Source organism: Ambystoma mexicanum, chromosome 9, assembly GCF_040938575.1.
Source record: "Ambystoma mexicanum isolate Mex_15411 chromosome 9, UKY_AmexF1_1, whole genome shotgun sequence".
NCBI classification, from domain to species: domain Eukaryota; kingdom Metazoa; phylum Chordata; class Amphibia; order Caudata; family Ambystomatidae; genus Ambystoma; species Ambystoma mexicanum.
Window position 1 is genome coordinate 624781238 of NC_090931.1, and position 25235 is coordinate 624806472.

Sequence of the window (25235 nt, forward strand, 5' to 3'; positions counted from 1 at the left end):
CACTCTCACACACTCTCACACACTCTCACACACTCTCTCTGACACTCTCTCACACACACACACCAAGGTTTTTGTCCAAGCCCATGTTACCGGGGAGAACTGCTGAGCGGCCAGTGTAAACAGAGTGTTGCAACACATTCATGAGTGGGAATTAAGGCCACGGTTTTCTCGCCTTGCCTGCTATTTTGTTTTATCCCTGGGTTACCACCGTACTGCTGCCTGCTTTCGTCATGCCCCCCTCCTCTTAAACCTGGCACCCAGCCTGCAGGGTGAAGCCAGCGGGGAAAGGGTGCAGGTGTTTCCCACCCACAGGGTGTTTGGTGCTTGGAAGGAGAGGATGCCTGGATTGGGAACTGTTCTACAGTGGATTTGTGGCTTTCGAGGCAGTACACCGCAGAAACCAACCTGCTAAACTAGAGTGGTCCTTTTGGTTGCATGGTTCTTGAACACCTGCCCAGGTGAGAAGACAGGCAGGGGATCGGAGTGGGAGTAAGGGGGGGGGGGAACACCATCTCAATACTACCACAACCACATCATACTGACTTTTTATGTCACAATTTGCAGCCATTAGCACAGTTTTGGGTTGAATGACAAACTCCAATGAGCAGCTACACAATATTTAGTGACCCCGCCCGCCATGTCACTTGCTGCACCAGAGGGAAAATGTGCACTTTCAGGTGCAAAATCCCAACAGCTCCCTCGCCACTCCCAACACCCGGTGCTGCTAAGAATGGGCCCAACATCCCCGCAAGACCTGCAGATGTGGCATATACCCTCATCAAAATAAATAAGTTCCTTTGCTCCATCAATGTCCCTGCAAGCTTGGACACCTGGGGGTGTGATGAATCCTATGGCGTGATCACTGAACCCAGCCAGAGATCTCCTCCCATGTGGCCAGGGGACAGAAGCCGCTACCTGATCCTGACCCTGGAGGTGGTATTATGAGGGAGGATCACATGGGCGGAGACGGCTGGCGGGGGAAGTTGATGACCCCATCAGGAGAGACATGGTATTCTTTCGTTCCCAGAGAAGAAACCCCCATAAATTCCAAACTCTTAATGGCTAGTTATCACTATAAATCCCCTCATTGTCAAACCCCCCGCTCCTGTAAAACATTCTAGGCAGAATACCATTCACACCTCATAAGTACACAATATACACATAACCTCTCCTGTCTCTGTTTTTGTGCTAACTAAAAATCCTAAACAAAATCACCTCAGAGAAGTTCTATAAATCCTATGTACTCCAACTCCCTTAAAGCCTCAAGTAATGACCCGAGGGAGAATGAGTTAACGTGGATCAAAGGAAACACTAAGCTGAACATTGGGGCCTTGTTGTTGTAATGATGTCCAAGTATGCGGGACATATACAAATGGTGTCTGCATTGGAGAAGAGAAACACCACGGAAGAAGAAAGCAGTACTGAGGGAGAAGGCAACTGCACGGGAGCGCATTGTGCTGAAGAAAGCAGACTTTCAGCCTGCCGCTCGCCAGCAGTACCTACCAACATGGCGTGAAGCCACAGAGGACACGGCAGGCCCCAGGCGAGAGCAAGCTACCGGGAGTGCGGTCGCGTCCAGAAGCAACGGGTTTACCGGCGGGTGAGCGTTGAGCCGGCAGGAGAGCTGGAAGAATGTCTGCAGAACAGGAAACGTTGTCCTAGAGTGACGGCTTCACCGCAGCAACGTGCCACGGGTCGGGAACACTACCAAACGTTGGTCTGCCCAGAGATGTTGGGGACTGTGATGTAACAACAGGTATCTGAGCAATTAAGAACTCATTTTGAATACCGACCAAATACAAAGACAGAATTTGCCCAAATCCTCATGTATGAGATGTCAATATGTGGAAGGTTGGAGCAAGTGTTGCCCCAAGCCAATGAATACTAGTGAAGGAGTTGAGACAGAACTTTAACAAGTCTCCATATATGAGAGGTCAATATGGAGAAAGTTAAACAAGTAGTACCTCAAGGCACAAAAGTATAGACCGTGAAGGAATAAAACTGTGCTATACTGAAAGGCAGTGAACTTTAAAAGATGTCCTGGTGAAAGAAGTACATCATAAGGCAGTGTGCATTATGTATGCCAGGGAATCTGCAAGCCGCAGAAAGGAATTCCTTGAAATCCATTTAAAGTACACAGAGGAATAAGACATTTTGGACAGATACCTGGCAGGATAAATTAACAGGTGATCTGTAAGAAACATTCTAAACACCAGGCACGTTGAAGTTAAATAAGCACATCGACGTTGTGAGAAGATACCTAGCAGGAGAGTATACTAGGGGATCTGATCAGCCTACTAAAAGATTCCTAGCAGGGGAGTATACCAGGAAGTCAGTTGAAGTCCTAGAAATAAATGTATTTACTTTTGCAGAACATATGGCAAAACAGGTGAATCAAAAACTCTAAGAAAACAGGCAAGTGAAAGCTGTGAAATTGAACAAACCCTTTTTCCCGTTACAATCAAAATACCTGGGAGAAGAAAATAGATGGCACAAAGGAGGTAAGCGGAGACCTAAAGAAATCACAGGAGGATTTCTGATGGACAAATAAATCTGGTAGTCTGCTAACATATCAGAGGTTTACAAGAGCACCGATGGAACATTTCATTGTGAATAAAATCCCTTTGGTTTGTGAACTCAGTGCCAAGAAAGAAACCTAGACAGGGCTGAATGATATTTAGAATGCGCTTATCATATCATATATAACCTAATACCAAGAGGTTTCTAAGCGGGGATCAAACCTGTGTTGCTCTGTGTCGTCTTGCTTCCAAGGCGAGCACATTGCCCCTGAGCTTTCCTCCCGAGACACCTTTGCACCAATTCCCCCAGTTCACCTCTGGCCCTTGGACCAGCTGCAATATCCACCCCTGTCCTGGCTGATGTGGGGGTCTCAGGGGTTTATGCGTGCAAATGCAGCTCTGTATGGAACATATCGTTTGTGCAGAAGCTTCCTTAATGTGACATAAGGAACCAAAGTGGTTGCTTGAAAGACACCTTTGCCATCCTGCCCGAGACATCCAGGCGAAGGGGAACCCCCTGCCCCTATCTGGATCCAAGGATTATTTTGTTGAATTAATCTACCCCCTTTTTAACTATTTTTACCAAACCTACATCCGAGACACTTTCCTTACTCCCTTAGTTGTTCACTTCTATTGTGAGGATCAGATTAGTATGGTTTGACACCAGGACAGTGTATATTATGTTGACAAGGAGACAGACTGATCTTTAGTTTCCTAGGTAGGTCAACTCTCTTTAGGCTAGGGACAGAGAATCCTTCATCCAACCCTTCTTTATTTTAATAAAGCGGTCTGATGTTGAAAACACTAACAGTCTGCCGCCTGTGAGGGCTCAGAAATGAGAGGCGAAGACCATGTGCAGGTCACCAAGGGCAAAAAGAATCACCCATGCACTAGCAGCGGTGATGGTGATGTAGTCAGCAGCCGCATTAACTGGGTCGTAGACCACATAGCTTAGACTCCAGCCAGCCTATCAACGAATGGGGGGTGGGGGGAAGACAGTTGAACATCTTCAACCCCTAATTGACTTTCTGCCCAGGTGTGGCTGCAAGAAACCCTGATGCCTAGATTAACGTCACCACCATGCCACCTGCTACTCTGTTCCCTAATCTGTGTCGGCTGGACAACCTCGGCACTAGTAAGGGGGGGCACAATTAAACCAATGGTAGATCGCATGTAGGCAAGCCCCTAATCTTAATGCAAACCCCAGGGTGGGGCGTGAATGTAGGGGGAACGTTGGTAATATGAATGTGTTGAAGCAGGCCACATCAACGGGGGCCAATAGTGGGACTCCACTTTGCACCAATTGCCCCTGCCCCTGCTCCACCCCTGTCCTGGCTGATGTGGGGGTTGCAGGGGTTTATGCGTGCAAATGCAGCTCGGTCCTATCTGAACTAGCAATAATAAAGAACTTACTTCTATTGTTGGAAGAACACGGGAAATGTGGGACCAAGGGGGAGCCACTAATCGACCTGGGGGGGCAGAAAGGAGGACTTTTAATGCACCAGTGATAGCAGCGCCTGCTAACCCCACCACCTGTCCAAATAATATCAACCCTATCCAGCCCAGGCTGGGATGCACTCGTGGAAATAGAGCCCCAAACCTGAAATCGCCCTACACAAGCAATTGCCACTGGCCCTAATAGACCCATGTGGCTGTGATCATGGCCCGAGCACACATGTCCACACCACTCCCATCCTCACAGACCCCTATATGGAGGACAATTGGTGTTCCCAGGGCTAATGTCACCACTGGAAAGTCACGTTGAGGAACTACCTATGCGCAACCTAACCTTGGGGATAGTGGCTTGCATTGGGGGGTAGGGGGTTGATATTTTTACATAAGGTCCTCAAATTGGCCCTGAATCACTACAAGACCAGGGAGGCCCTTGTGAAGAAATGCACCCATTGGATTTGAGCCATGTGGGGCCACCTACTTGTAACACAGGAAGAGATCCAAAGTTGTACTAGATTGCCCTGCCAGGGAGAAGCCCCAAAGACTGTCTGGATCGATTTTTGGGGAGCGAAGTGTGGCAAAAAGTATCTTGAGCTTTATCAGGTCACCCTTCAGCTAACGCGCGATTGAAGCCAGAAGCCATACCAGCAAAATTGTTGATCCCCCTTCCTGAAAATAGGCTGCACTGGTTATTGATAGATTGAGCATGTTTGTTTAATTCAGACAGATTTTCAAGCAACTGGGTTAAGACGCAATGGATCTTTTCACCAAAAAAGACAAAATGTGAAATGCCCCGCATTTGCATTGATGTGCCCAGAGAAAGGGTCACTAGGAAATGCACCATGGATGACAGGGTCAGGGACATTGGCTTAGTCAACGACTGTCGAGTACCACAAGGGTCCTCACTTTCACTACTGTACTTCAACATCTACCAAACTGCACTAATCAGAATCTTCCAAAAATACAACATTACATGCTGCAACTACGCAGATGGCACTCAACTCGCCTACAAAATCGAAGACAATCAAGCCGATCACTCAACCCTAATCGAGTGTCTAAAAAGTTTTTAATTGGATGAACGCCAACAGCTTGAAAATCAACCCAGGAAAGACAGAATTCATGATTCTATCCAAAGATCAAGAGATCACCTATATTCCATGGCCAACGGAAATGGGAACCGCACCGAATCCATCTAAGGTAGTAAACAATCTGGGAGTCCTGATGGACAACATCATAACCTTAGAACCACAAATAAATGCAATAATCAAGAAATGCTTCTTCCTCCTTCACAAGGCAAGAAGAATCTTACCTTTCCTCTCATTCACCCACAAAACACTCAATCATCGCCCTAATCATGTCAAGAATAGACTGCAAACAGCCTTTATCTTGGGATTCCAGAATACCTCCTGAAGAAAGTACAACGGGTTCAAAATGCAGCAGCTAGACTCCTCCTCAAACTATCCAGAAGAGACCACAACACTCCGGCCCTAAAAACCCTGCACTGGTTTCCAGTCAAACATCTGATCACCTTCAAAACAATGTGCATAACACACATGACAATCAGCGGACAAGGAGCTGAATTCCTGCAAAAGAAACTAACAATCTACAAGCCAACAAGACCCCTCAGATCAAGCAACGAAATCCGTCTGGAATAAAAACCATACCTTAAGAAAAAACTGGGGGGCTCCTCCTTCTCCCACCTAGCTTCAAAAACCTGGAACAACATCCCGAAAGAAATTTGAAACACCATAGACCACTTACAATTCAGAAAATTAATAAAAACCTGGCTCTTCAACATCACAGATGCAAACTGAAAAGCCAAAACCACCAAACGCGAAACTCAATGAAAAGGATGACTTATAAAGCGACTTTCCTAATTGTTGCATCAATTAGAAGAGTAAGCAAACTGCAAGCATTGTCGGTCACAGAACCATTCGTAGCCATTCACAAACATAAGGTAGCATCTTAAGAACACATCCATTGTTGTCGCCCAAATATATTTCAAAATGCCATGTCAACCAATCCATTGTACTACCTTGTTTCCACACCAATCCTTAATTAGGGTCGAGAAAAGGCCTTAGACACACTAGATGTGTGCAGAGCAGCAATATTCTACAAGGTGAAAAAAAGTGACAAGTCAGTTTTGTTTCATTTGCAACAGACCGAGAGGGGTGAGGGATACCGTTCCTAAGGCCACCATTTCAAGATGAATTGTCAAATGCATCCAACTGTGCTACATACTAGCACATGAAACACTAACATGTACCTCAAGAACTCACTCCATACACAGCAGCAGGGCAATGTGAAGAGCCAAGAATGAGACTCGGACGACTCATGTCTTGGTTATAAAATGTTAACAAAAAAGGGGGGTTGGAAAATGCCTCAATGAAGAGGTATTTTCCTTACCTCAACCATAGGTTCTGTCCTATGTCAAGATGTCCAAAAATAGTGTCCTTTGTTTGAAAGGTGCGCAAATGTTCGAAGAGAGATACAATTCCAACACAAATGTTTGCAATGGATAATGCTCACAGTTCCAGGGAATGGCTCTCTTCCCCAGGTCTCTCTTCACCAACACAACAGTTCAATAAAACAACAAAAGTTTGTGTTAGCCCCATAGGATATCTCCCTCCTCTTGGCTTTGCAGTTCACGTTTGGAGAAATGTTCTCCCTTCACCCAGGTCCGTTCAAGAAACTTCCAAACTCCTAAAGTTGAACTCTCACCGTTCATTTCCAAACTGATAAACGCCTCTTTCGCCACAGGTAACATCCCGGCTAATCTAAAACAATCATGGGTGCTCCCGCTTCTCAAGAAGCAGACTCTAGACCCCCTCATCCCCACCAACTATCGGCCCATTACTACGGTACCTTTCTTACTGAAAATACTAGACAAGGTTTGCCTATACACAAATTCAAAGACACCTTGAATTACATAATCTTTTGGGATCTAGACAATCTGGTTTCCGTCCACTCCATGGAACCGAAACTGCCCTCATTGATTTAAAGACCCAAATAGATGAACTGAGAGACCAAGGTAAGACAGTACTCCTCCTTCTACTTGATCTCTCAGCTGCTTTCGATCTAGTGGACCACAAGGTCCTTTGCAAACACCTGGACATTGCTGCACACTTCTCCACCCATGCCACTAAATGGATTGAATCCTTTTTGAGTGAGAGAACAATGAGTCTTCTCCCCTTTGGCAACAGCCGACCCTTCACCAATCACGTGCGGAGTCCCTCAAGGCTCTTGTGTCTCACCGACCCTATACAACATATTCACTAAACCCCTCTTCGATGATCTGGACCTTCTAGGTATCATCTACACTAATTATGCAGATGATACACAGATTCTCCTCCCGCTTTCTGGGGATCACAGTAAGGACAGGGAGTTGGTGAATAGGGTGTACCTCATTATTCAGGCATGGATGGCATCCCATGGCCTCTGACTGAATGATGATAAAACCGAGCTGATTATCCTGGGCACACAGGCTAATATCAACAAGTTATGCAAGGACTACTCCATGTTTAACATAGATGGCAATAGCATTAAGGTCTCGAGAGAAGTAAAAACACTAGGTTTCTATCTTGATTCCACTATGTCTTTCACTAAACAAGTTAACTCCTTAGCTTCCACTACAGCTTATACCTGTAAACTAATAAGAGCAGGTAAACCCTTCTTATCTAACGATAGTTGCATGATCCTAGCGAGAGCCTTCATATTATCCCGTCTTCATTATTGTAATTCCCTTTACAGTGGTGCTATCAAAACTATCACCAAAAGGCTACAAATCTTACAAAACAATGCCCTCAGAGCTACTCTAGGCAAAAATAAAAGGGAACATATCTCCTCTATCAGACGCCAATACAAATGGCTCTCCACCGACAATGAAATCCATCTAAAAATGATTTCCTTGATGCACAAAGCCCTCAATAACGCTGCTCCTAGCTACCCGATGGACAAAATAAAAAGAAAAATCTCGAGTAGGCCTACAAGAACTTCCAACTGCTTGGTAATTCCTAGATTTAAACTTGCTAAAATTGGCAGCACCAGATTCCCTGTACTAGCCGCTAAATGGTGGAATGCCCTGCCACACAACTTGAGAACAGACCAACCTTTCTCACACTTTAGAATGAGTCTTATCAAACACCTCATTGACAAAAATATGTAATGTACTGCTAGACACTTGTGCTATGCTACTTTATCTGAATGTATATATGTATTAGAGATATATCGCAAATGTAAATAATTATAGTAACATTGTATATAACTGACCGCCTCGCTTTATAGCAATGCCCCATCTCTTGATCAGATCTGCCTCCTGCTAAGTCTGTACATACCTATCTCTCTATCACTGTACATTTTGTAACATTGGAATACTGTAATTCTATGTAACACTGTAAGCTTTGCATATTCTCTTCACTGCGCCCGGTTACCCCTGGGTCTGGCGCGCATTACAAATAAATAAACTAAAGGCATGAATCTTCCTTGGGGTTCTTTGGCCAACAAGCAATTTAAATTTAATGTGACTTGGATGCAAGTCCCAGCTTTATTCAATACTTGGTATACGGTCCTGCCAGGTTCTTCTCCACATTCACTGTGACTTAATTCAATGACGCGGCTCTCCACCTGCGTCTGGGATCTCGAGCGCAGCTGTCTCTGCCACTTGCTTCTCGCTTGGCTCTCCACCAGGGTCTGGCCCAGCTTTCTCTTTTCTCGGTCTGGATATTGTTCCCCGGCCACAGACAACCTTCCGGCCAACCTCTGGCTTACTTTGAGCAGTATGTCCTGGAAGTGGTTGTCCTCAGATCTCCTCCTTGCTTTCCTTGCCTCTCAGCATGTTTCACGGGACTCCTCCAGATAGCGTCTCCCTGAGCCATGCTGAATGGGTTTTTTAATGTCCTGGCACTTATCAAATGTTCATAACGACTAGAGCACGTCTTGTGCTTTTCACATTCATGGAGCTTCATTGCTCCTTTCAGCCACCTTCCAGTGTTTCCATACATGTAGGAAGGACGGGGAGGTTTTGTTTTACTCAAATGATATTTAGTAGGTGTTGTGTGTAGTGGAAGGGAACTATCATAGTAAGCCATAATGGCTTGGGATATGGAGGGAATATCCCTAAAAGGGAAAGGGGGGATATGTGTTCCTATCTGATGCTGTCAGCCCCCTGAGGGTCGCTCCATCCGCCCCCCCCTCAACCCTCCAAACCCCCCCCACCCCAAATGTGGTCCTCCCTCATATAGCCACCATCGGGATCGGGCAGTTGCTACTGGCCACATGGGGAGAAGATATCACCACACCTATCCCAAAGATATCATCAGATTAATCACAGCAACCTTAGGCTTCATTGCAACTGTCCCTCTAGAAGAGATTTGTAAAACTGCAAAATAGAGCCCAGTATGTACATTTACACCGCACTATGGTGTAGACACACAGGCAAGAGGGGATTCACAAGTGGGACAAACCATTCTTAAATTACTATTTTCTTCTACTTATCTCGCACCAACGTTTCAGGTATTGTTTGCTAATCTATGCCTAGCATGTGAAGCTAAGCAGATTTCCATGCTCCAGAAAACCAGTATTACTTACCCAGTAATCTTCTTTCTGTAGCTTGTACCTGCTTAGTCACATGCTATGCATAGTCTGCCATCTAGTGGTTTGATCAGAGTAGGAACAAGTTACTTACCTGTAACTGTTGTTCTACAGCATGGGTCTGGCATGGATTCACATGCTCATGAATATTCCCCGTCAGGCCGGGAATCCTCGGTATAGAAAAAAATCAGTATCAGTTTCGTTTCTGATCTGCCTGTCTTAGTAGTAACCAATCACTGGTCTCTGGGTCATATTGCCCCCAGCCAATGACTGCCCTCTCCCTAAGCCCCGCCTCCGGCAGCCATCCTCAGATTTGGTAACACGTAAAGTGGCAGTATGACCAAGTGAAGAGCCGCAGAGGGGTAGGCGGGAGGGTTCGCATGTGAATCCATGCCAGATCCATGCTGGAAAACAACAGTTAAAGGTAAGTAACTTGTTCCTTCTCCAGCATGGGGTCTGGCATGGATTCACATGCTCATGAATAAGAGAATACATAGCAGTACATACATGCACAACCACGGGAGGTGGCAACAGGCTCAACATTAAGCATCTCTTACCTCCTCAGCAGGCTCACCTTAGGCGAACAGGTTGCACAGCACTGCTTGGCCGACCCTGGACTCCCAATCGACGCAGTAGAATCTTGTGAAGGTGTGCGTCGACCTCCACGTCGCAGCCCTGCAGATGTCCAGCAGGGGCACACCAGACAGGAACGCTGTGGTTGCAGCGATCGCTCTGGTCGAATGGGCTCTCGGACGGCCGGGCAGCGGTCGGTTTGCCAACCGGTGACAGTGCATGATGCAGCCGGAGAGCCATCTGGAAATGGAAGTCTTAGAGAGAGCCTTCCCTTGATTCACAGTCCCAAAGTTCACAAACAGTTGTGACGTCTTCCAAAAGCTCTTTGTGCGGTCCACGTAGAACTTCAGCGCTCTAGCTACATCCAGCGAGTGCAAAGTCTTCTCGGCCATCGACGAAGGCGACGGGAAGAAAACTAGCAACACCAAGGGGTCGTTGAGGTGGAAGTCCGGCACCTTGAGCATAAAGGAGGGGTGTGTCCTCAGCACCACCCTCGTGTCATGAAAAGTCAAGTATGGAGGCTTGCAAGATAGGGCCTGGATCTCTGCCACCTGTCGTGCGGAGGTGATGGCCACGAGGAAAGCTGTCTTCATGACAGGAACTTCAAAGGCGCCAAATGCATAGGCTCGAATGGGGCCCCCATGAGCCTGGTCAGCACCACATTAAGCTCCCACGCCGGGGCAGGAGCCTTCACCGGCGGGAATGATCGGAATAGTCCCTTCATGAATTCTTTCACCAGGCGATGAGACCACAAGGACGCCCGTCCCATAGTCCTGGCATATCGGGAGATTGCAGCCAGATGTATTTTGATGGAGGCGTGAGCCAGTCCAGCTTTGGCCAGCGACAGTAGGTACGGCAGTACTTGAGGGGCCGTAATCCGCAGAGGGTTAATCTTCTGTGCACGGCACCAGACAGAGAACCTCTTCCATTTAAGTCCGTAGCACTTGAGAGTTGAGGACGCCCTATCCTTTGCAAGAACCTCTCTGCAGTCAGCCGGGATGTCGTACCCTCCAAACTCTAGTGCTGCAGGAGCCAGGCCTGCAAGTTCAGCGACTCCGGGTTGTGGTGAAGAATGGCGCCTCCTTCTCTGGAGAGAAGGTCCGCGTCCGTCGGCAGCTTGGCTGGTGTGGACGTTGACAAGTCCAGAAGGTCCGGGAACCAGATCTGTCTCGGCCACGTCGGTGCGACGAGGATAATCCTGCACCGGGACCTCTTGAGCTGGTTGATGAGCCGGAGCAGCAATGGCAGCGGAGGGAACGCATAAAGAAATAGGCCGTCCCAGGGGAACGAGAAAGCATCGCCCATGCTCCTCGGCTGGGGGAACCTGCTGGCGAACCTCCGGCACTTGGAATTAGTCGCCATCGCAAAGAGATCTATTTGGGGTTCGCCCCATCGTCGGAAGAGTCTATCCACCTGATCTGGCGTAGTTCCCACTCGTGGCACGAGCGCAGCTCCCTGCTGAGTGAGTCGGCGATCGTGTTTTTTATTCCTGCCAGATGAAGAGGCACCAGAAACATCCCTTGGGCGACGGCCCAACGCCACAGATCCTGGGCTTCCTTGGATAGGGCCGGGGACCTGGTCCCGCCCTGCTTCCGGATGTAGAACATCGTGGTGGTGTTGGTGAAGATCCTCACCACCTTGCCCTTGAGGGACAGAAGAAAAGACCTGAGGGCCCAGAACACTGCGCGGAGCTCCAAGATGCTGATGTGGAGTGACTTCTCTGGGAGCCAAAGGCCTCTCGCTTGAAGATCTGCAGAGTGCGCTCCCCAACCTTCCAAGGAGGTGTCCGTCGTCATCGTCACCTGGTGAGCTGGGGTCTGAAAGTACGTGCCCGCCGACAGATGGGAGCGGGTACCCCACCACCGGATCGCCTGACGAAACGTCTCGATGAGAGGGATCCTGTCCTCTAAGCTGCCCGTCGACTGGACTCAGCGGGCGTCGAGGAACTCTTGTAAGGGGCGCATCCGAAGCCTGCAAAGGCGCACCAGATAAATGCAGGAGGACATCATCCCGAGGAGGGATTTGATGGATCTTACCCTGGCCACGTCCGTGGCCTGCAGACACTGCACCCTGCCCAGAATGGTCCTGGTCCTTTCCTCCGACGGCGAGGCCAGCCGCGCCACTGTGTCGAGCTTGGCTTCCAGAAACAGGGCGACTTGCGACGGAACCAGTTGGGATTTTAGAAAGTTGATGGAGAATCCCAGGTCCGTGAGCAGCTGGACGGTCTTCGCAGTGTGCTCCACGGCGAGCTCCCTTGTCCTTGCCCGGATGAGCCAGTTGTCCAGGTAGGGGTAGACGTGGATCCCCTATAGGCGCAGCCGCGCCGTCACCGGTGCGAGGCACTTGGTGAACACGCTGGGTGCCGACTTCAATCCGAACGGGAGGGCCTTGAACTGGTAGTGCCGCCCCTGGACCACGAACCTGAGGAACTTTCGGTGTCTTTTTAGAATGGGGATGTGGAAGTACGCATCCTCAAAGTCCAACGACGACAGGAAATCGCCCTCCTCCAGCTGTCCCAGCACGTGCTGGAGGGTGACCATACGGAACGTCTGTGCCTTGATGTACTTGTTCAGTCGTCGCAGGTCCAGGATGGGGCGCCATCCTGCTGTCTTTTTTTACGAGGAAGTACCTTGAGTAAACTCCAGAGCCCCGAAGCCTCTTTGGGACGAGCTTGATGGCACCATTCTTGAGCATCGCCCTTACTTCCAACAGTAGTTGAGGGACGTGATTTTCCTTCCTGGCCACGGGTGGAACGCGAGGGCACTTCTTCTGAAACTCGAGGGTGTGCCCTTGGGCCAGGGCGTCCAGCACTCAAGGGTCGGTGGAGATGGACTCCCACACGCTGACGAACCTCGCCAGCCGGCCTCCCACCGGGGTGCTTCAGCGGGGGCCCGACCCCACGGTCGGTTCAATCTTGTTTGGAGGCCGCCTTGCCTCCTTGACCTCCCTGTCGACGACGAAGTGGCACCACCTGACTTGCCGCGTCCCCTGTAGGCTTCCTGGGACGAAGATCTTGCTGCTTGGCAGTACGTGGAGGAGCCACTGCTGGATCCCTTGGAGGCACTTTGTCTGCCTCCGGAGCTCCGAAAGGACGGCCGTCGTTGTTGGAGCACTCCCAGTGCCCGGCAGTCTGTGTCTGTCTTGATGGCCTGAAGGGACTCATCAACCGCCTTCCCAAACAGGTTGTTCCCGTCGAAGGGCATGTCCAAAACCTTGGTTTGTACGTCCTGGCGGAAATCCGTGGCCTTGAGCCATCCTCGTCGTCTCAAGCAAACGCTGTTGCCCAACTGACGGAAACCGGTGTCGGCGATGTCCGTTGCCACCGTGATGGCATGGTCCAAAGCAACCTCACCCTCCTGTTGGATTTCAAGGGCCTCAGCCCTTTTGGCGTCCGGAAGGAAGGCCAACAGAGGGGCGATTTTGAACCACAACTCCCTGTCGTAGCGGGCTACGATAGCCAGGGCGTTGGCCGCCTTGATAGTCGTCGCTGCGGATGAGATGATCCGCCGACCCATCGTGTCCAACTTCCTGCACTCGCCGTCGGGCAGGGAAGTTGATGTCGAGGCCGATGCCCCCCCCCCAGCTTTCTTCTTTGCCGCCTCCGAGACGACCGAATCCGGGGAAGGTTGCGCCCGAAGGCACAAGGGGGCATCGTCGGGGACCCGATACTTCTTCTCATACCGGTCCCTCTTTGCCAGCGCCGTGGCAGGGTTCTTGAGGAGGGCAAGCCCCTCATCCCAGGCTCGTGGTTGATGGCGCCGGGGAGGATGCGCCCTGCCTGGCAGCCAAGGAGCCCAACCGTTCGGCGCTCCCAGAACCCGCAGACTTGGGGTGCTTAGCCTTTTGTTGGGCCCCCGTCGTCGGGGCGCCCTCACAGGACTTAGACAGCTCGGACTTCTTTTTCTACTTCTCGCCTGACGTGCTCTTCCCTTCCAGCCAGTTGGCGAGACGGAGGTGGCGATCCTTCATGGTCCGCTCCGACATGTTCCCACAAAACGCACAGTCCTCCTCTGTGTGCGTTTTGTCCTCATGGAGACAGTAGAGGCATAACGAATGCTCGTCCTCCTTGAAAAAATTCTGAAGCTGGCATCCAGGGCAGGTCCTGAACAGCTTCCCGGGCGTCGAGCTTCCTTTCTCCTGGGGCATGTCCGGGGTAGGCCTCGGAACTTCTGGAATCCTCCAAAAGCGTAACTCGACGAAATCTTCACCCTTGAGGGGCGTAGAAAACTCCGATACGGATCCCCGTTGATCGGATTTAGAAACGGTGGAGCTTGAGGCTCTATTTAACCGAAAAATGAGAATCTCCTGAAAAAAGCGCGAAAACGCAGCAAAGCTCGAGAGCTACAGCACGAGGTCTCCCAACACTTGAATGTGCGGTAAAAATCTGAGGATGGCTGCCGGAGGCGGGGCTTAGGGAGAGGGCAGTCATTGGCTGGGGGCAGTATGACCCAGAGACCAGTGATTGGTTACTACTAAGAAAGACAGATCAGAAACAAAACTGATACTGATTTTTTTCTATACCGAGGATTCCCGGCCTGACGGGGAATATTCATGAGCATGTGAATCCATGCCAGACCCCATGCTGGAGAATTACATCTTTTTTAATTAAAACAATTCTTGTAACACTATCCTGCGTAAGTAACATTGGTCACATTTAGTGCTACTTAATGTGTTTTTCAGTGAAGATTGTGTGCACAGTATTTTATGTGTTCTCCCTTCTGAGTGATCTCTACTTCAAACCACCAGTCTATGCCCCTGCTAAGAATGAAGCTTAACTGCTCAATCAGACAAAAAAAAACCTTCCATTGCAGAACATGTGCTACAGACCAGGAACTGCTGGGACAGCATTTTTGTTCCTTCAGCATAAATAAATGTTTTTTGCATTAGATTAATGTATTTTGTTGCATTAACCTATTGTCCTATGCTTGTTGTTGGACTTGCACTCATGCATGGCAATAGTTCCTTCCTTTGGGTCAGTCCCAAAGGAATGACCCATGAGGCCTGGGTGTCATGTGTATGAAAAAGTGTCACCAATTTATTAAGCCACTTTAAATTGTGCTGTCATGCAGAAAGCTCCCATACTCCGGCTGCCTATTAAGGGGCTGGGAGGAGCAGTTTGTGCAGTGGTCGTGAAAAGCCGACCAGCTATGCAGTACACTAGAGGAAGGCCAACCGGGCTGCTCCAGCAGAGCAGCCCAGCCCAGAAGGGTGTGTGTGTAAACCACGGGAGATCTGCCACATGTGGAAGAATTCTTGTGGGAGAAAATGGAGGACTGCAAGGGGGTGCAGGTGGCACCCAGAGGTAGGTGGGATTAAGCGCCTGGAGTGTTGCTTACAGGTGTAGGCAGAGCCCTTTGAACAAAATGCAATCGCATTACCGAATTCGAAATTGTTTTTCCACAGATGAATTTTCTACATGTCTTCATTATCTTCCCTTTGACAATTGTCTCACTACACTTATATACACAGTCTTATGGTATACATTTCTATCTGTGTTTATCCATTTTTAATTTCTTATAATTTCATCTGCATTTATCCTGCCATGTGAAGAAAAAAAAGTACCTGCTACGAGCATTTTTCCACTATATCCATATGAAAAATGACATTGGCGCTTAGATGCCTGTAAGGGAACACTAATTGAGTGGTGCTACTGTAGATAAATCGAGTTCCGTTTTGTCTTTCACTAGAAATGGGATACTTTGCAACAAATGGGGTAGACCTAGAACTGGTATTAGCAGTTTCATTTGCACTTTTACTACAAATGACAAGTTTGCAGATAAGTAACCTATTTTTCTTGCAAATTGGGACATAAGAAATGGACTGCAACATTTCAATCTACCCTTTTCTCCTTAAAAACGTGTTCTCTCAGCTTGCACATCAAGTCAAAATTTGGCCTTCAAATGAAATGGCTGCTCTTCAAAAAATAAAATAACTATTGTGGATTTATTGGACCTGTGCTACATCTCTCCACCAAGAATTGAAAGAAAAATAGCCTAATTTTTTCACACACTGTATTATGAGGGTCTGAAACCCCACTGTCCTTTGATACATGACTGCCAGCTTTTATTTGTAAAAACGGAAAAGTAGCTCTCTTGTTCCCAAGGATGTCAAACAGAATGTAATCTTTGTCCTGTTTTCCTACACCTTTTCTGTATATCATGTGAATGGCTTCCGGTTTTCTTTTTTTTTTTTTTACTAATATTTGGACATAAATACAATGTGAGGTTGGCGTCAGTTTGGAGGAGCATTTTGGGACCCTGCCACGGCGCCGGCAAAGAGGGACCGGTACAAGGATCCTGTTGGTGATCCATCCCAGTTGATTCTTTGAACCTTTTTAAGTAAACTTGCTGCATAGGTTGGATTAACTGCTAGGTGCCAATTTATGCGCAGCATATGAATCTAAATAAAGTTGCAATTCAGTAATTTCCCCTTACAGTACATCAAATGTCATTTTACCTCCCATGCAGAAAGCAGAATCTCAATTGGCATATGAGCTGCGAGCAGCCACGGAACAGCAGAAAATCCGCCAGGAGGAGATTGAAATTGAGGTAGTACAGCGCAGAAAGCAAATTGATATTGAAGAAAAGGAGATTATCCGAACTGACCGTGAACTTGTAGCAACTGTCAAGAGGCCCGCTGAGGCCGAAGCTCACAGGATGCAGCAGATTGCAGAGGGACAGAAGTAAGTCGAAATTAAATCATTTTCATGTTTCTAGAGTTTTAAATGGAGTGAGGGGGAAAGCAAGGGGCAACGCGTTTGTCTTGGAAGCAAGACGCAGGGCAACAGGTTTGAATCCCGATCCAATCTTTGGTATTAAGTGCGTTCTAAAAGAACAATTCTAAATATAATGGCTTTTAAGCTGCGACAATTGACCAATTTCTGAATTTAAGAAGGCTCGAACTGCAGCTTCACAGATGGTGCTACATAGTTTATTTTATTTTACTTGTCTAGCGCACCTGACCCAGGGGTATCTGGGCGCTCGTGAATAAGAAGATGGTTACAGTGACAAACACACATTACACACATAGCACAAGCAAGATTTCGGTCATGAGCATGGAGTAGATGCGGGCAAACATTGAATGATAGTAAGAATTAATCCGATTTCTTAATCATGTATACTACTACTATTCTGCAAAATGTACCTGTGTAGCCAGAAGATGACACTACTCCTGAAGTTGTCCTGTCTATCCGATTTACTGTTTTTAAGAGGGTAGTGTCGGGAGTCATTGTATTTCAAAACATTTAAAATTAGTTAACAGGGCCCCTTCAGTGAACATCTGGGTGAAGTCCTCTTTCTCACCCCCTTAAATGATGCCAGATCTGTTACAATGCATCAACAATAGATTTCACTGATCACTGCAGGACACCAATGCTGCAATGGCAGCTAATGCCAACATATCCATAATGGAGTATTAAAGGCTTTTCCAATTCTGTATAATGGCTATTTGATCCTCTTTCTAACTATCTTTCATTATGTCTAGCCCTCTTCCTTTTTTGTACTTTATTTCATTTTGTATTGATCCTTTCAATACTACTTTTCATTATTTTGTTTATTCCTTCCTTTCCCTCTCTCCTCGGTCTACCATTAATCTCCTTTTAGTTTCCAGTCCTCATTACTTACTTTTTCTTTTCACAATGCTTTCCTGTCTTCCCTTTTTCCTTCATGGCTTTCCTTTTTTCCTTTAGTCATTTCCTTTTCTTTCGTTTTTCACCTTACCATCCTTCATTCAATCCTTTTCTTTACACTATTCCTTCATTCTTTTCACTAAATTCCATTTTCCCTTAGGCTTCCTTCATAACCTCTTTCTGTGCAACATGCTGTGCATCCCAATGTGTTCCTTCATTCCATCTCTTTTTTAAAATGTGCTACGTTTTTCTTTTCTTCTACCCATATTTCTTCCCTTCTTTCCTTTGTTCTTCCTTTCATTTGTTTTATTTCTTCATTCAATCTTTACATCTTTCCTTCTATCATTGCATCTCCATCCTTCTGAATTAATTTATTTGTTTTTTCCACTTCATTTCATTTTTGTACTACTTTTACTCGTTACGCCTTTCCTCAACCGGTAAACAAATGATCCACAAAAGTTTGTTCTTCTGCTTGTCATCAGTTTAATTGTCTAATAAATGGTTCACTATAGCAATAAGCATCCGTTCTGGTGTCTTAATGGGTGATAACGTCCTGGGGTTGAAAGGGCCTTAACGCTGGACCACAGGACCATTGCCACCCTGTGAAGCCCCCAAAATGGGTGATTATTGCAATTTGCACCACAAGGCTAACTCTTGGGGTGCTGACAGCAATACATTTGTGTAAATCAACGGGTCGCAGCGAGTGCACGCCCCATTGATGCATACAAAGGCATCCATTCCTCACCTAATATGCCCGCCATGGAACTGGAAGTCGGGCCCTGATGCGGAGCCCCTTTTCCATTTTCATGGTGTCGATCGGTTGAGGTGTGGGGCAGCGGCACCATAACAGGTGAGTGGGGGGGGTGGTGGGATTAGGGTGGGTGCTGGCAGGGACGGGGAGAGTGGGGAGTGGGAGGGAAGAAGGCTGGTGGGTGACTACACTGTTCGGATTGCTCGGAGCACAGGCTTGGATCGAGCCTGGGTTTTTAACACCCGAGTGGCGCACCCAACGAGGATGCTAAAAAGATCTGACCAATCCAACCACATTTCTTACTAATATTTTCAGTAAAGCAATGCCAACCTTATTTCCTTGTACTAAAATTGATCGGAGCAAAAATGCATCAACTCTTTCTATGACGGGCAGCAACAATGTTGCACTCCTCCATCGTAAAATAAAAAAATTGAATGGAAGCTTTATCTCTGAAAGAAGCTTATTAAATAGGGCAACATTTTACATGCTAACATCCTATTACCTATTCTGCTTCCTTGATCAGTTATTTCTCCACATTCTCTCCCTCATTTATGAATCAGAGTATTTAGTTTGTGGTGCGTTATGTAAATTGTTATTATAACATAGTCTCGTGGACCTAATTGAATTTATGTATTGATGTTTTTGTGTTTGTAATATTGGGGGGTATGTAGCCCTCTTTTTTGTTAGGGGGGTCTAAGTCATGAGGGGGGGTTCAGAGATATCAAAAAACAGGGACTCGGGTTACCCCACCTATCCAGCACACTTTTTTTAAAAGAGCCCTGCAAGTGGTCTGTACATCAGAGAACACCCAGGATACATATAACACAATATATTTTATTCATGTGAGTTTAAAAATAGCATAACAAAGCTATCTTCCGAAACCTTTTCATTGCCCGTAAAAGATGGGTTATGCATTGTTTGTCAAAAAAACAATCTCATGCATTGATTCTTTGCATACAATCCTTCGCAGTGTGGGTTAGCACATTGGGTGACTTTAGAATGTGGTCAGGTTGACTACACTTCTGTCTAGTTGACACTAAATGGTGTTTCTGGCACAGAGTAGGTGGCTTGGGTTCTGGTGCCGTCTTCAGGACGAATGTAGTGGACTTGGTGGGGTCACCGATGTATCAGAGTCAGGACATCTAAAGGTAAGGAGGTACAATTTAGAACATGGGTGTGTCTCTGCAAGGACTATGGTGCCTGGAGAATGTGCTGGGTAGCATCCTACCTGAGCCTTTTCTTTTCAGTGTCACAGGTAGGTGAAGAATCTTGCTTGGATACTTCACTCCAAGTGCCTTCTGTGCACTGTGGATCATTTGATCCTGTGTATCTAGGGATCTGCTCTGCAGCTCAAAAGGCTGTTTAACAAAAAGATAGTAAATATCTGGTGAGACATAGCGTTGACAAGTGGTGTCTACACTTGCATATGTGTTTATTGCACCTGTGCTGGCTGTTATATTGGCCGACTAACAGTGCTCACTATTTGGCCGTGGTGGTCTGCTATGAGCCCGAACCGTATCTGTCCCATGTATTCATGCTGGTTTGTGTTGGCTTGACAAAATGGTGTCTAGCTGTGATCTACGTGGCACCCCTGGCGTGTGACTATCAGCACTGTGCGGGGACTCTTTGTTATGGTAGAAAGTGGTCCCTTCCGTGCGAGGCATTGGAGATGCCGTGCAGGCAGGTGGTCGCTGTGCAATGGGATCTGGCGCTTACCTGTGTGTTCGTAGCTGCAGCTCGCCGTGGATATGGCGGTGTCTGCAGCTACGCGCACGCGTATAGGCTTTTTAAGTGCGCGTTATTGGTGTGCGCGCGCGATAAGTGTGTTGGTTTTGGACATGGGGGTAGTGTCTTGGCTCTGACAAGAGCACGGGGAAGACCTGCACACGGTGACGGCAGCTGGTTGGCTTCCGATCTGCGCTGCCTGTGGCAGTATCTGTGTAAGTGGGGGGTGCGCAATGTCTCCTCACTGGACGTATTTAGAAGAGCAGATTACATTTCAAAATATATACATCATCGATGGCATTGTTCTACATGAGCCTCGTACCATAACATTTGTTCTTGGCATTAAGTGTTGCAGACAAAACATAATCTAGTAACATGTATGAAACGTTTTAGCATTGGACTCCATGTTAATATTCCATGTTGATCTTTCAATTGGTATGCAGTACTGGCTGAATTATTAGAAACCTTTTAGAAACACAATTTAGAAAAACGGGTCCCACTCGATGGACACATTTAGACCGTTCTTCACTGTGTCTAAACAGGGTATCAATTTTTGTTCTAATTTCTTTAGTTCCAAGTCTCTGTCTCCCCCTCTGGCTTTGGCTTCTATGGTTTGTATCACACCATCTTAATTCCGTGTGTTTCTTTTTAGTAAAATGGGCCACCATTGGTTTGTTCTCTATTTTGTTTTTCAAACGGGACCTGTGCTCGCAAATCCTGTCTCACTTCACGTTTACTCTTCCCAATGTATAGCAGATCACATGGGCATTTGATCATATACACGCTCCATTTGGTGAGGCAGTTTGAGAAAGTTTTTTATTTCCAAACAATGCCATTTAAGGATACCGCTTTCTGGTCTTGTGTGAGATGGCAGACTGAGCACTTGCCACAGCGGTAGTGGCCGACTACTGGTGGTAGATGCGAAAGAGTGGTTTGGACTGTTGTGGTAGATTTCTCTGTGGGGTATGTGTGTACCAGATGATCTTTAATGTTTCCATTTCTCTTGAAGGTGAACCGTGGCGTTGTTGGTGCGAAAGTGTCTGTAACAGATGCCAATTTGTCAGGATTGTTTTTCTAAGTGCATTGCTGACTGGTGAGAAGGTGGTGACGCAGGTCAGTTTGTCTTTGTTCTCTGTTCTCATCTGTTTAGTCAGGCAATCTGTCCTGTTCCGGTTTCTTGCCATTTTGCGAGCCTTTCTGATTATGGCTGCTGGGTACCCCCTGTTTTGTAGTCAGTTTTCTATGTCTTTGCTATGGTTGTCATATTCAGGTAGGGAGGAGCAATTCCTTCTTCTACCGAAGGGTAAATTTTCTTTTAGAGCCCGAGGGTGGAAACTTGAGAATTGCAATAATGTGTTTTTGTCCGTTGGTTTTCGATAGTGTAGTTGTGATTGTCCCATCTTCTGCTCTGAGGATGTTCAGATCTAGGAAGGCCAGATTGTTGGTGTCATGATGCATTGTGAACTTGATGCAGGGGTCCACATCATTAAGCCATGCGTGGAATTGTTGCAGTTCCAAAATGTTACCTTTCCAAATGTTAAAAATGTCGTCTATATACCTCACCCATCCAACTAGCTTGTTTTTGTGTTGGTTGAGGTCGCTGTATATGAATCGGTTCTCTAAGTTTGCACAGCGACCACCCGCCTGCACGGCATCTCCAATGCCTCGCATGGAAGGGACCACTATCTACCATAACAAGAGTCTCCGCACGGTGCTGATAGTCACACGCCAGGGGTGCCACGTAGATCACAGATAAGACACCATTTTGTCAAGCCAACACAAACCAGCATGAATACATGGGACAGATACGGTTCGGGCTCATAGCAGACCACCACGGCCAAATAGTGAGCACTTTTAGTTGGCCAATATCACAGCCAGCACAGGTGCAATAAACACATATGCAAGTGTAGACACCACTTGTCAACGCTATGTCTCTCCAGATATTTACTATCTTTTTGTTAAACAGCCTTTTGAGCTGCAGACCAGATCCCTAGATACACAGGATCAAATGATACACAGTGCACAGAAGGCACGTGGAGTGAAGTATCCGGGCAAGATTCTTCACCTACCTGTGACACTGAAAAGAAAAGGCTCAGGTAGGATGCTACCCGGCACATTGTCCAGGCACCATAGTCCTTGCAGAGACACACCCATGTTCTAAATTGTACCTCCTTACCTTTAGATGTCCTAACTCTGTGATACATCGGTGACACCACCAAGTCCACTACATTCGTCCTGAAGACGGCACCAGAACCCAAGCCACCTACTCTGTGCCAGAAACACCATTTAGTGTCGACTAGACAGAAGTGTAGTCAACCTGACCACATTCTAAAGTCACCCAATGTACTAACCCACACTGCGAAGGATTGTATGCAAAGAATCAATGCATGAGATTGTTTTTTGAGATATCCTAAACAATGCATAACCCGTCTTTTACGGGCAATGAAAAGGTTTCGGAAGATAGTTTTGTTATGCTATTTTTAAACTCACATGAATAAAATGTATTGTGTTGTAGGTATCCTGGGTGTTCTCTGATGTACAGACCACTGTTATGCTTGAACTAAAATGACGCTGGTGCGCAGTGCATTATGGGAGCGCTCTGAGCCATGATGGATATTTACTTCATGCCGCAGTGAAAAGCTGCACACATTTTGCTGAGTGTTAGATTCACAGTGCTGAGGAAAACATGCTTTCCAAACCTGGTATGCGGTCAAGGACATTTCTGCTGGGAAAGCTAACTTTGTTATGGTTTGTTATGAGCGTGTTTTTAGAGGAGGGAGGCACTCTGCTCCTTGAGGGTGGCTGTCGATTGACCCAGCTGGCAACCAACGGCTGCTCATCAATACGCAAGTGCCATTTCCAGAAGGTTCGAGAATCGCCACCCCTTTTCGGAGTGTGCATATATGCGGGGCCCTGGGGGTGGTCAGGTGAGACTTCAGCCGGAGGAGGACGCTTACGTCTGGCATTCCTGTGAGCTGTGGTACTCTTGGCCTGGCTGTTCCCATGGTCTTCCAGCCGCTTCTGGGCGAGATGAGGAATCCAGTTACGCTCACGGTGATGTATTTCCTTTCGCATTCTTTGCTTCTTCTGTGATTTGTCTGTTACTGCTGTGAGTTATTTCTATGTTATTACTGGTTGCTTTTAAACTTTGAATAAATAGCCGTATAAGTGCTCATTATTTTCTAAGAGTGTGTGGTTGCGAGTTATTGCGTCTTTCTGCATTCAAAGTATTGGCTCTATAATTGCATTGGTGATTTATGATTTTCCGTGTACTCCGAGGAGAGCAATACAACCACTTGCAGGGCTCTGTTAAAGTGTGCTGGATCCATACCCGGCCAGTGTTGGACAGATGGGGTAGCCAGAGTCCCTGTTTTTTGATCTTTTTGTGTGCCCTCCATGGCGATGGGAGAAAGGGCTATTGAATGTGAAGTTCTCTGGTATTAAACGGCTTTACAAGCTCCTTGTATGTGTAGCTGAAGTAAGTAAAATGCAGAGGTGAATTTTGTTTCCTCCCTCCCCCCCAAACATCTTACAGTGGTGTTCACAAACTGGAGTTTTATAGAGAGCAGTTGATGATGTATGCGGTTTAAATGAAGGGCCTACTTGAAAACAAAAAAGAAAAACCTATGCCAATTCAATGAATCACTGGAAAAGTAATTAGCATTTCAACAGGACTATTAATTCCAGTGGTATAGTTCAGGCTCTGAATTCCAGATATCTGATTGTGTCCATGTTATGTTAAAGGATATTTATCCAGCGCTCTGCCACCACCACAGTGGTCCCCTGGCACTCTGGCAGATCTGAAAAGCAAGAGGATAGGGTAAGTTAGTAGGACTGAGCGGGAGAAAGAGCAAGAGAACTGTGATGTGCTGTTGGCAGCTTCATTTCGGTTTACGCTGTTCGCTGAGCTTGGGTGTTTTTTTTCGGTTGGTAACCTTGTGCTGTTGTGCGTGGCTATGTATGGTTTGTTTTTTTGCGGTGTAGTGATGTGTGTGCGGTCTGTTGTGTGCTTTAGAGGTATGGGTTGTGTTTAGTTCAGAGTTTGAGGTGTACGCAGAAGGGTGAGTTTTTTTTTTGTATTTTTTTTTATTAGTACAGTTGGTTAGTAGCATCACTATCTCGATGGGACACATAATGATATCCGCAATTCAGCTCGATGTGACGCAAGCGAATATTCACAATTCTGCCCAGTTCCCACAAAAGCTAATCTGCACAGTTCTGTCTAGATGTGATGCAGGTTAATCTTCACAAATCTGTCATCTGTGCCAGAAACCTGCTGAATTTTGTCTGCACCTTAGGATTTTTTTGTTAGTTATCGGGATGCATCATGTGTAATTTATGTCATATAGACCCAGTGCAGGGTGTTAATTTTGATTAATTTGAGCTGGGCATTTTGGACACTTTAAATCTGTTGGCACATGATTTCCCACTCCTTCCCTCCGAACATTGTTTCCATAACCCGGTCCCATTTTCCTTTTACCATTAGTTGGGTCTGGGCTCTGCTGCCCTGTAGTGCTGAGTATAACCTTGATTTGAATTATGAATCTCTTCCTGTAAAACTCCTCCTCTCTCACCATCCACTTCCCACAGCTTCCTACTCATTTGCAGAACCCTTGGCTACAACAAAAACTGACACTCATGGATGCACTGACAACTACCTTCAACCTACATCCAGCACTTGCCATCGTAGGTGATTTCAGGATCTGGCCTGACTCCCCTTCAGCCCCCATGACCCACTCTCACAGACAACCTAGAAGCATTCAAACTGACCACCCATTTCTCTGCCCACCCACACTGGAGGCCACACCCTCGATGCGATCTTCACCGCCACAAACATCATATCCACACTGTCTCCACTCCCCCTAACATGGACAAATCACTCAGCAATCTTCTCTGTCCCACTTTCAACCGAGGCCAACACCAACCTCCACACCTCTCACCCCACTCTGGAACAAAATCGTTATCACCCCAGATCTACTCCCAGAACTCTCCCGACAGG

The 25235-nt window shown here is 46.9% G+C and overlaps 1 protein-coding gene across 4 annotated transcripts in view; it reads left to right on the top strand.

Moving 5' to 3' along the window:
* FLOT2 (flotillin 2) overlaps nt 1–25235 on the top strand; it is a 566437-nt gene that overhangs the window by 498557 nt on the left and 42645 nt on the right. For all 4 annotated transcript variants that reach the window (XM_069615307.1, XM_069615304.1, XM_069615303.1 and 1 more), the window contains one exon: nt 16601–16815. In XM_069615307.1, the coding sequence (XP_069471408.1) occupies nt 16601–16815 (215 nt within the window). The remainder of the gene's footprint in view (nt 1–16600; nt 16816–25235) is intronic.